The 12721-nt window shown below is 37.6% G+C and overlaps 1 protein-coding gene across 2 annotated transcripts in view; it reads left to right on the top strand.

Annotated features, from left to right (window-relative positions):
- The first annotated feature begins 520 nt into the window (after window positions 1-520).
- Window positions 521-12721, top strand: part of eml1 (EMAP like 1) — a 54157-nt gene continuing 41956 nt past the window's right edge. Inside the window, exons 1-2 of one of the 2 annotated variants that reach the window (XM_088353954.1) lie at window positions 521-600; window positions 3369-3456. In XM_088353954.1, the coding sequence (XP_088210080.1) occupies window positions 3450-3456 (7 nt within the window). In that variant the 5' untranslated portion in view covers window positions 521-600; window positions 3369-3449. Of the gene's footprint in view, window positions 601-3368; window positions 3457-4820; window positions 4936-12721 lie in introns of those variants that run through there. The other variant, XM_088353952.1, reaches the window with a different exon arrangement.

The raw sequence follows: 12721 nt of genomic DNA on the forward strand, positions 1-12721 counted from the left end.
AGGGAATACCCCACCGTCCACCTGCGCCTTCTGCTGACCACCACAAAGGTAAGAAATCCTATTCATAATTCTTTTCTTTATCCTTTTTTTTTATTTTTACACGTTCATGTTAGCGCAATCTTTCGTACGGAAGATTACGATAACGCGAAAGTACGATTAGCCTGGGTTAGCTTTATGTTTACATTAAACATTCAAGGTAAACATTCAGGGTGTTGGAACGGATTAAAACGATTTACATTATTTTTAATGGGAAAAATGATTTCGGTGATCGAACAAATCGGTTTTCGAACAGGGTCTTGGAACGGATTATGGTCGAGAGCCGAGGTTCCACTGTATTTGAAGTTGAACTCCGCCGCTAGAGAGCACTGTTGATTTCGGTAACAATCAGTGGCAAAAAAATTGTTTTTACAACGATTTTTTGAATTTCTGTTTCTCTCTAAGTTCTATTCAACGTTTAATATAAATGAAAAGCGTAGTTTTTAGAAAATTACATTTAAGAGAACCGTTATGTCACTTCCTGTTTTCTGCTCAGTAGCGTAAAGTCAACATGCCTGCACCCTGACGTCGTCCAAGAGCGCATTAAGAAGCTAAATCGTTCAAGTAAGTTCACTTGCAGGCCAAAGTGGTTTAAATGTTTGAGGTGACATTTCGTAAAGCTCTTTCTGTTGTAGCTTACACTTTTTAGAGCAGTAGAGCAAATTAACGCTGTGCCTCAGTTACACAATTACAGCCATTAAAAAAAAAATAGGAATTTGCACTGCTTTAGTTGCAGACACTTTCCCCTCACCACAACTACCACCAACTAGAAAAAGCAGTTATATCTGACTTACTCATCCACCCTGAAATATTTCTATTATGAACAGTTTTACTGGGTTTTCCTGTGTACTTTGATGCACTCATAAATGCGAGAGGAGAGTTGTTGTTGCCACAGGAATCTTCAACCGTTTAATTAAGTGGCTGGAGGAGAGCCAACTACAAACACAATGAGCAGGACGAGAACATCACAGATGCTGTCAACCGCAGTTCATGAGAAAAACACAACACACGCATGCTTCCATCAAATATAGCCCTTCCTCTTAAAGCAAGGGTTACCAAACTACAGCCCACGGGCCGTATAAGGCCCAACAACAGATTTAATCCGGCCCACAGGACGATGCTGAGTGACAGCCGCTTGTATTCAAACGATTGCCTGTAGTTTTTTAGATATTCAACGGATGTCGCCGAAGCCACACGCCACTCCATCTACTATGTGGTGTACCGTATATGCTATGCTATGTAAATGCTATGTATATTATATCCTGTATACGCTGATTTAGTCTGGAGAGGTATGGGCACCACCAGGCTGTACTTGCCCAAGGAAACACTACAGAAAATGGTGTCCCTACAGCCCTAGTGATTAAGGGATCCAACCAACCAACCAACCAACTATACAGTATGCTGTATGCAAACAGAGACAGATGTTATTTGAACTAAAATCTAAGTCTTTGTCCAAGGCAATACTCAACTGGCTTTCTTAGCTTGTGTACCCCCATAAAAACAATATATTTGTAGTGCGCTAACATGAAAACATGTAAAAATCGAAAAATGAAAAATGAGGAAGCTACATGAACCACAAAACAAAGTAATTGAAAATACAAGACATATTCAGAAAGGAGTGAGAAGAATATTGCTTATTGGTTCTCACACCTTTAAATAAAACAAATATAACTATATGTACATATATACACTGACATACATGCATATAAACATATACAATCCTACATGTATATAAACTCATACAATCCCATATGTGTACATTCACATGGCTAAATACATATACAGTATGCATACATATTCACATACGCTTATTTAAATATACACATACTCACATGTTATATATGTATTATAAATATTACATATAAATATATATATATATGTATATATCTATATATATATCTCATCTCATCAGCTACACCGCCTATCCTCAGTAGGGTCGCAGGGGTGCTGGAGCCCATCCCAGCAATCATTGGGCAGCGGGCAGGGGACACCCTTAACTGGTTGCCAGCCAATCGCAGGGCACACGGGGACAGACAACTCACTTGCTCAATCACACCTAGGGACACTTTGGACCGGCCAATTCACCTGACATGCATGTTTTTGGAATGTGGGAGGAAACCGGAGTGCCCGGAAGAAACCCACGCAAGCACGGGGAGAACATACAAACTCCGCACAGGAAGTCTGGAGCTGGATTTGAACCCAAACAGGAGGTTCCCAAGACATGAACTGTGCCGCACATGCGCTAACCACTGCGCCGCCATGCTGCCTCTCTCTCTCTATCTCTCTATCTATATATATATATATATACGCACACACATGAATCAATTCCTGTTTTCTTAAACTGATATTTTTAATTTGCTTCAGGTACTCTCATAAATTGTTCCAAAGTTTGACAGAAATACAGAAACCTTTCAATGTGGTTCTTACAATTAAATTTTCGAAGTTATTTCTCCCTCTTAACTCATAGCCACCCTCCCGATTTCTAAATATGTTCTTAATATTTTGTGGTGATAACCTGTTTTTTGCCTTATACATGATAGTTGCTGTTTGATATGATACAATGTCAGGAAATTTCAACAGTTTTGATTGAATAAAATAAACGAAACACAACTTGTACATGTAAATGCAAACGTGAAGAAATTGACCGGCTTAAGTTATCTATTTTCCTCATGTATTGCTCAGGCATCACATTTAAAACTCTTTACAGGTACAGACAAAATATTAAATCAATCAATCAACTATTTTATTTCCTCCGACCTGGACTCTATGTGCTATTTCTTTCGAACCAATACGGCCCGAAAAAGTTTGGAGACCCCTTTCTTGAAGACACATATGCAATACATAAATAAAAATACAGTATTATATTTCCTGATTATTCTGTGTTTTATTCTACTGGTTTCCATGAATATTATATTTGCGATTGAACATGTTTGAAGTGATTAATTATTACCTGGGTCAAATGAATGCATCAAATAGACACACACATGCAGACTGTGTGTTTGCCTTGGCAAGCGAGGTCGAGAGGTCCTGACAGGGTGAAGGTTGGGGTTATGTTTGGAAAAGACCCTCTAGCTCTTCTGCAAACAAGAGTAGAAGATCAAACGGCACTGGGGTGCTGTGTTACATCTAAACTCGGGGTTGGAGGGAGGTGGGGGCAGATCTGGTGCACACACAATAGCCGCCTCCTCCACTTCTTCTTCCCTGGTGTGGTTGCTCCAGATTAGCATTGTGTACGGCACTTAAGACTTAACCTCCGCGACACTGCGTTTTTCCTGGAACATGTTTACCATCTGACCCCTCTCCAGTCACATGCTGCACTTTTCTTTCCCTAGCTATAATCCTCTCAGTCAAGTGACAAGCTGAGCAAAGCAAGAACCATTAAATGAGATGTTTTAGAATACTTCTACTCCTTTATGTACGGTAAGTCTCTTTTGAACTTACAAGTGTTCATAACATGAAAAGTCGACAAAATCATGTAAAAGTTGGCTTTTTGATTGGGCCATACATTTACTGTTTGGGTTGGAACACAGCCAAACCTATTTTCCCGCCATTACACACCTACACTTCTCTCATTCTTCTGATCTTTCTCACTTTATTTCTCTCTTTATTTCTTTTTTTTTTGTCTTCTTTTTTTGTCTTTTTTCACCTCCCCCCCTCTCTCTCTCTCTTTCTCTCTCTCTCTCTCTGTCTCTCTGTCTCTCTCTCTCCTCTATTTGTCTCACTATTTCACCCTTTTTCTGTTTCTCTTACCATCTCTCTTACTCTGTCTTCCTTGTTCTCTCTCCCTTTTTATCTCACTCTTTCCTACCCTCCCTTTTCTCCCTTTTTTTTTAATTTCTCTCTTAAATCTACTAGTCTGGCACACATGATTTTTTGTTGTAATATGTGGCCCCTGGTCTAGATGAAGACTAAAATGCTGAAGTGGGGGTATGAACAGCCCAAATACGTTGTTGTCTACAAATATATTGTTTGGAAAAGATTAACCTCAAGTTGCAAAGAATCTAAGGAAAAAAGCAAAAGAAAACAGCAGACTGGAATTTGAAAAGCAGCTGTTCATTTATCATCTTACTCTTTTTAGTAGGTAGAAAAGCGGAGTCAACAAAATCAATTGTGGTTGGTCCGCTTTTCATTAGCATTTTTCACATCTAGGGTAACCTACCTGACTGCCTGTGAGAGGTGGTGGTCATATCTTTCTTGGGTGGACAAACAGACAGGTGTGGACGCGCACCCCCCTGCCTAACACACACACATACACACAGACACACAAAACATAATATTTAACATGATATTTAACATGATAACTTGTTATTTCATCAAACTGGTAATCAGTAACAAATTATCCTTCAGCTAAAGAAAGGTGGGTGTCCCCTGTTTTAAGACAACTAAGAAATCTGAAGCCACTATGTCTATTAGGTTATAGCGCCTCTCACTGGAAATTATAGTTACTACAACTTGGGCTTTGTAAAGTAGTTATATCAGGTTTTTGATTAAACTGTCAAATTTGAAACAAAAAGAGCCACATTGATAGTCCTAAAGTCTAATGAGGGAGTTGTTCAGTAAATTTTACATTTATTTGGACTGATAAAAGTGAAAGCATGACAGGCCTGCCTTATCTAAGGGAAACAGTATCCTGAGGGAGGGGCTGCTTGTTACACATTTACTACCCAATAGGGTGCAATGGGTTATTTGATTGACATGAGCCAAGGCCACTGTTGATAATGTGCCATGAGCCAAAAAAGAAATGAAGTAGAGGGAGGGGGCTGAAGTATAGTTAGAAATATCTTGCAGAAAGTGAGAGACACAGTTTGATAGCTGACAGGGATAATAAAAGTTAAAGGCCACAACAGTCACCGGAGGTGCCGTTTGCAGCCATGTCTGACTGTGAAGGGCTTCCACTGGGTAAGTTAACATTAGATATTCCGTTTAGGGTTCTATTACAGACTATTTGAAGAAGAGAGGAGGTCTTAGGACTCATTGGGGTTTACTTTGGAGCCCGTTCTGTTTCGGGCACAGCTCCCCACTGGGCAACAAGTCTTAGGACACTGCACCCAGCAAGTATTCCACATGTTTGGTTTGGATCCTTATATGGAGGCATTTTTCAAAAGGAGATGAAATTGACTTCCCACTTATCCCAAACTTGTTCTTTACACACTGTTAATGTCAGGGGAAAGGGAGGATGATGGATGCATATAACTTGGAAGCTCTTATGCTATTTAATTAAGACAAATGTGAGAAAAGATGTCTTAAATTCTTTGCAATTTTTGTGTGTGTCTCCGCTGACTGGATGCAGAAAGTTTGAATCCTGGCAAAGAGCAGCCAAATGGAGAAATAGTTATAGAAGTTAATCTCTTTGTGCTTTGACTGGGAGATTAACTAACTAACAATAATCATTTGGGAATTCAAAAAAAAAACCTTTGGGTTTATTTTGGTGGTCTGCAACCTGCGTCTCTAGAGATACATGTGGCTCTTTAGTGTTGCCCTAGTGGCTCCCTGGTGCTGTTTCAAAAATGCTTGAAAACTGAAAAAAGAATAGGGAAATATATATTTCTAAATCTGGCTCCTTAGGATGGCAAACACAAAACAAACACATTTTCAAGGCTGTACTTTTACGGATTAATCACTTTTCTGTTGTTGTTTTTTTTAAAAAAGGCTTTTATATGGCTTTTTTTAGGCAGTGGCTTCAGATATTTGTTGTTTTTTATGGTCTGTTATCTTTTTAGCATTTTTGGTTGCTGAACAGCATTTTGGGTTCGACTCTTGTTTTGAATTTTTCTATTGTTGTCGTTTTTTCTATTTCCAACACATTTCTTCTTCAGTCAAGTCAAGTCATGTCTATTTGTATAGCCCTTAATCACAAGGAGTCTCAAAGAGCTGCACAGACCAAAGATTATTGCAAACCACAGACAAATATGACACCGTCCCTTAATCTAAGACCTACACGAGGGCAAGGAAAAACTCAAAAACCTCAGCACGAGGAAATTAAGAAATCTCATTAGTAATATTCCTGACGAACATTCTTAAAGGCAAGTTTTGTTTTAAAACAAAACAAAACAAAATACTGTATAGTCTTCTCCAGTCTTGATCTGGTCTATCAGAAAAAATGAAATGAACGTATTGCTTTTAAAAATTCACATTAATAAATGAAAGATTTTTTTGTTTATCGTCGGACACTCTGATCAGACACAAAAAAAAAAAAATTGATACATAGAGAGAACTTTTTTCCCCATTCATTCTCTTTCTTTCCTTTTTCAATTATTGAGTTTGTTGTTTTTAATACCCCTTGCTAGCTTTACTGGGATTTAAAAATTTTAAATAAATAAAATAATGTCAGTAACCATATTAAAAAGTGTTGCAGCAGTTCAGTATCTGTCCTGCAGGTGGCAGTATAAGCCAAAATTGTGTTTGAGTGCACTGTGTGAGGAAGGTTTGGTAAAGCGCGGGACATTCAGAAGAATCCGTATCTTGAAGTGTTAGAATTGTATAAGTATTTTTTTTTTATTATTATTTTTGAGCTCAAACTTCTTATAAAAATGTCTTTTATGTGCCGACACTGCTGTAACTTCTTCATTAAGGTTAGTATTTGTGTTCTTTATAATATTATATAAGAAGAATTGAATTCTCTCTATTTTCATTGATAACACGTTGTGAATATTTTTCAAAAAGAAATGAGACATGGCACTTCAGGATAAACGGGTAATAAAGTCTTAAATCAGAAAAATATGATAAAGACTATGAGGGTAAATAGTGAAAAATATTTACTAGGGTAGTGCTGGAGACTTGTAATGATAGGGCAATGAAAAAGAAGTAAAAAAAAAATACTCTGTTTTTCTAGCTATCTCAAGGTGCAGCCATTTTCTCACTTGCTGACTGATTGACACGCAAATTACTCAGATAATAACCAGCAACACTGAATTACAGATTTTCCTTCATCGCTCAATTCGCCTTTAATGAATAAATATTGCCATCACAGATATCTACCACGTCTTTTTCTGTTGTTTTCCTAATTGAAGAATTCTGGAGGAAAAAATGAATATGTTATTGATTTGTTATTCTTAAATGCAATTTGAACTGTAAGATTAAAATTGCATGTCACATCCAGGGAACTGCCTTACCTGCTGAAACTGTTCCTCTGGTAACCAGCAGGATGAAATGTGTTTCTAGGCCGCAGAAGAGGAGATGAATGGTTTCCACTGTGGTTTATTTTGGGATATGATGATTTAAGGCTTGACTTGCTCTTACTTTGAAAAGATCAACAGAAGGAGAAATAGGGCAGCGTGCATAAAAACAAACAAAAGCTTTTTATTTATAGCACAAAAAGGAGCGCATGGAAATCAATATTCAGCTAGTACCGTGTAACGACGAATCTGTTACGGCTTTCGCATAGAGGAGAAAAAAAATATATTCCGGAAATAGGGGGAGGGTGAACATGGATGTTTCAGCAGTCAAGTCAGATGTGATTAATGTTGTCACTGCTTGCAAGAGCACAGTGTCTTACACTGACACTGAGATATACATTGCTTGTGGTTCTCTACAGTAAAACATAAAATTAAAATCTCTTCACGAATGTTTAGGGGAATTCAAATTTTGTGATGCATTTCTTTATTTTCTGTAATGCAATGAAAACACATAAATACATTCTACAAATCATCTGTTAAATTCTATAAAGGCAGAAACACACATCTGAGCGTCTAGTTTATTGGGGGACAAAGGGATGAACAAAAAGCACTCCACACATGGGAATGGAGGAAATTATAAACAAAAAATACAGTCAGGACAAACCTTATAGCTGGAAAGGATCAGGAAGTCCTGAGTCTGGTAAGGATGGGCATCAATGGATCAGGGACCAAGTGCAGGCAGGAACATCAAAACATGGAAAGCAACAACCTGACAGCTTCTGCTGTCGTCACAGTTGTTAAAAACTGGGTTTTTAATGAGGACGAGGTGTGGAAATCATTCAGCTATTCTTCCTGCTGGTGCCCTCTGGACAGGAGGGCCTGGTGTGCTGGATCCAAACATCATCCTAAATATTGAAAGCCTTTTATTATATTGATATTCTGATTTGGGCTTAAAGCCTTGAGATAGGATATTTGAGTTTTAGCTATAATTGCCAACATTAAAACAATAAAACTTGCAATATTTCAGTTGATTTGTAATGTATCCAGAACGTATGGCATTTTTTATTGCACTAGCTAAAATTAAGAACTTTATTACAATACAGTATTCTACTTTTCTGAGGAAGTCCCATATATTATTTTTGAGAAGCACTTTTCTCTCTCAAAATGTATTTCAGAATCGCACCAATTAGTCCAGGTTGTGGCTTATTATTCCGCAGACATGGGACCAAGTCACACATGTGCAAGTCTCAAGTAAGTCTCAAGTCTTCACCTTCAAGTCCCAAGTAAGTCCCAAGTATTTTTTTCTTGGGCAAGTCAAGTCACAAGTCAAGTCCCGAGTCTTAGATTGCCAAGTCCAAGTCAAGTCACAAGTCATAAAAACAGCGACTCGAGTCGACTCGAGTCCAAGTCACTAAGTCTCAAGTCCCCATGTCTGTTATTCCGGTCATTTTTCGCTGATGCTAATTAATAGTGTAGGAGCAGAGAGTAAGGCGCGACACGCTACAATGGCTTAACATAACCGGCATGCCTGCTACTCTTACCCTGGGTAAATACAATTTCTCCACCAAATTTAGCACCTTATTATACAACAGACTCGCATGCTTTTCCAGATTTTGTGTTATATGAGACCCAAGGTGGGATTAATTCATGGTGTAAACCAGCCCAATAACCGGGACAGCACACAGATGGTGGTTGGATGATCCAGAGGATTGACCTTGTTCTTTCGTTCTGGATTTGGTTGTGTTTAATCTAAATTCCCAGCCCACTGGCAGACTGACTGATTATGTTTGGAATTTAAACAACGTCAGCAGTTTTTTTTTCCCTTTAGAAAGAATTACCTTAATTTTGGCCTTTGATGGCCTTGTAAATATTTATTTGGTTTATCCCAAATATACTTAATACTTGTAGTACTTTTGTGTGGGTTGCATGCAGCTGGGCTTGACACAATTAGTAGTGCAACTAATCACAGTTTTATCTAAAAAATAATGGCACCGTATCTGGGGTTTCAAACAAAATTGCATTTTCTGTCATGGTTTTGTTAACAAACTAACCTATTTTGACGAGTGGGTTTCAGTCGTTTCTTATAATGATTTTTTTTTTTGAATAACCAAAAAAGTGGATGGGTCCATCAATTCATACATCCATTATCTGCACCGCTTATCCACAGTAGGGTCACGGGGGTACTGGAGCACATTCTAGCTATCTTCAGGCAAAACTCTGAACTGGTTGCCAGCCAGTCTGGATGGGTCCACTCCGACCCATTTTTTTTATTCAACTGAATATGGAAATCCTATTATGTGTTGTCTTCCTAAATGATTACATAATTTAATAATTACTTTTAAATTATTTTGATATTAGCTGTTCTTTTTAAATTTATTTAAAAAAAAAATCGAATGCATACCTTGGAGTCTCTTTAAGTACCCCAATTTAAAAACCACTGCTCCAACCTGAATTATTTTATGCACATGTGTCAAAGTCAAGGTCAGCGGGCCACAAACCAGCCCCCAAGGAGGTTTTTTTTGGCCCCTGAAATTACCTTGATTCATTATTGTATCATACACTATGAATAGTTGTGAATTTGTTTCCACTGCATGCTACTTTCACTTTTATTGTAGTTTTGTGAATAATAGAAAGTTGCTATTATTATTTATTTGAAGTTATCTTAGTTCACTTTTTCTAGAAGATAAAATACAGGCTACTTAGTGATAGTGCCTTAATAATTATTATTCATTTAATATAAATTTAATGTTTTTTAATAACGAGAAAATATGTTTGAGATGCTTGTTCTGAATTAAAGATGAATGACAGATTAGTAAGAAAATATTGCTTTATCTATCTGATTACATTGAAATAAACAGTATTTTTAGTTTTTTATTAGGTTCAATTAGGCTTACTAGACCACAGGTCTCTAAAATGGTGCCCATGGGCACAAGGTAGCCAACTAAGAACACCTAAGAAGCCCACACACAGGTTCTGAAAATTGGGCACCCGTCATTAGGTCATTTCAACTTGCTGGCATGGTGTTTTAGTGGTTGACTTAATTACTAATAATTACAACCAGGTAATATATTTGTTTTTTGTTGTTGATTTAATTAAGTAAGTGTAAAAGTCTAAACATATTGGTGAAGAAAAGCACTGAGGGTGTTGAATATTCCTTCGCTTGTCCCATCAGAGGAATGTCAAGGATCTTTGTTTTGGTTCCATTATTTATGTCAAATATCCCTACCAGGACAGCTAGGCGCTCGTCACACTTCATGTCCTTTCGATGAATTGTCTTGTAAGATCTAGCTCTTTCCTTGTCAAATCTCGCGTTATTCACAAAAGTTTTGTCAACAATGGCCAAAGAAAAAGTCTTTTTTTATTCAAGGAATGTTGCAATGTTGGTATGTGCAGCCATCTGAGACTTGTGGTGATTATGGGCTGTACAAATAAATGTGACCTGACTTGACGAGTTACAACATAGTAATAAAGATAAGTTGCTATTTTAGAATTGTTTATCAAAATGGTAGCCCTTCACTCAATTCAGTAACAAAAAAAGTAGCTTTCCTCGTAATTAGCTTGGTGACCCCTGCACTAGACTGCATGTGTCAGTTTTACAAAATGTTACACATTCAATCTGTCAGGCCCTCAGCTTGGAGCTTTTTTTTTTATTAGTCCCTCCCATCTGTTTGGCACGATTGTTTTTCATAGGCATAACACCTCATAATATTTGTTTTGACTGTTGAGTCAGGCAGAAAGAAACAGGACCAGAATGGTGTTGAATGAATTTTGTGAAATGATTTTATGTTCTTGTTCTCACATAGACGTGGCACCTAGATAATGTATCACACCAGGTAGCATATCATCACATGCAATGTTTGTGTTTGAGGGGCATAGCCCAAGGGACGGCAGTATGGGGGGCAGGCCTTTAGATCGTGTGGCCCAGAACAGCCTGGTCCCACCACCTGCCACCCATTGCGTTGTTAGTGTTCTGGGGGACAAGCATTGGTGGAGGTGGCTTCAGTGGTGGGGGGAGTAGATCAGATGCTTATCCTGATCCCAAATGTGCACCAGAAAGAGATTTACAATAATCTGAGCCCCTTCAGACAAAACACAACTCGCACAACAAAACAGAGTGGTGTGTTTGCTTGGTGGGGTTAGGGGGTATTTAATCTGGAATCCAATTCCAAACACCAAAGGTTATTGTATTTTTGCGATTAGTAAGCTATTTTTGTAATGGCTACTTTTCTAAATTGATGCTCAATTGTAACAGTCGAGGTTTAATCCTGCTTTGCTTCATGTGGCTTCTCAAATGTAACTGCCAACCTGAATTCCCACAATTAAAATGCAACGGCTCACAAAGAATACTTTGTTTCCCCACCAATAATCCTTTCTGCTGCACAGGTTTACTAGATCTGATGCTGTATGTCTGGATGACATTGTGTAATAACATACCAGACAGCTAGCGTTTGGGCAACTTATTTGAAAGATTTGGATTTGGTACAATGAGTGTATCACACATTCTACACTAAGGTGTTCATTTAATTAGATGTTTTTTCGCTGGACGATTTAATACTGCCAGCCTTGGCTAGTATGCATTCTAAATTTGGTAATTCAACTATTTGATGGATTTTTTGGGACAGCATCGATCTGTTGGCATATTTCTACGAGTAAACTCTGAGTTCACAATTATTTTTTCTTGCCAGGTTAATTACGTCTCAAAATTAACAAATCACCCAAAAAGATAAAGGGACGACGAGTTGAATCCAAGTGTTTTGACATCGTTTTCAGTTAATTGATTCATAATACAGTACATTTTACTGTTTTGAGACACTAGTTTTTTATTTTATTTTTTTTTGTACTTAGAACTTGCAGATTGAGTTTCAATAAAGAAATATCTCTCCAAATTGTGAATGTCTTTTTTGGGGCAGCATTGGCTCAGGAGGTAAAGCGCTCGTCTTGGAATCAAGAGGTCACAGGTTTGATTCCCGGCTCCTCGGAGTTAATGTTGAAGTGTCCTTGGGCAAGACACTGAATCCCTGATGCCCCCGATAGCAGGTAGTTGCATGGATGACACTGCTATCAGTTATTGTGTAAAAGGGAAAAATGTGAAGCACATTATAAAGCGCTTTGTGAGGTCTTCATTGACTTGAAAAGCGCTATATAAATGCAGACCATTTACATTTACATTCGTACCACTTATTGGATTTGATAACCTGTCCGTTATACACGAACATTGTTCTAGAATGTTTTTAGACCAGGAAATGTAGGAATGACTCTCATCTTGACCTATGTCTGATAAAAAGTATGCCTCCTACAAAAACCTACCAGCCACCAAGTTTTTTTAATAGTATTATTTTCAAAGGAAATATTTTTACTAACATAAATTTAATAAAAAAATAGCTACATAGAAACTGATCATATTATTTATTTCTTAAAAGTATATTGACCAAACTTGAACTTTATTAATAATTTGAGAGGAATTAAACTTATTTGGATGTTAAATCAGAATATAATAAAAACAGGCAAGAGCACCTTCTTAGATTAAGATACACTAAAAGCATTCTAGTCTTCCTATAGTTCGATTATTT

This window comes from Urocampus carinirostris, chromosome 15 (assembly GCF_059441175.1).
Source record: "Urocampus carinirostris isolate Australia breed hairy pipefish chromosome 15, RoL_Ucar_1.0, whole genome shotgun sequence".
Lineage (NCBI taxonomy): Eukaryota > Metazoa > Chordata > Actinopteri > Syngnathiformes > Syngnathidae > Urocampus > Urocampus carinirostris.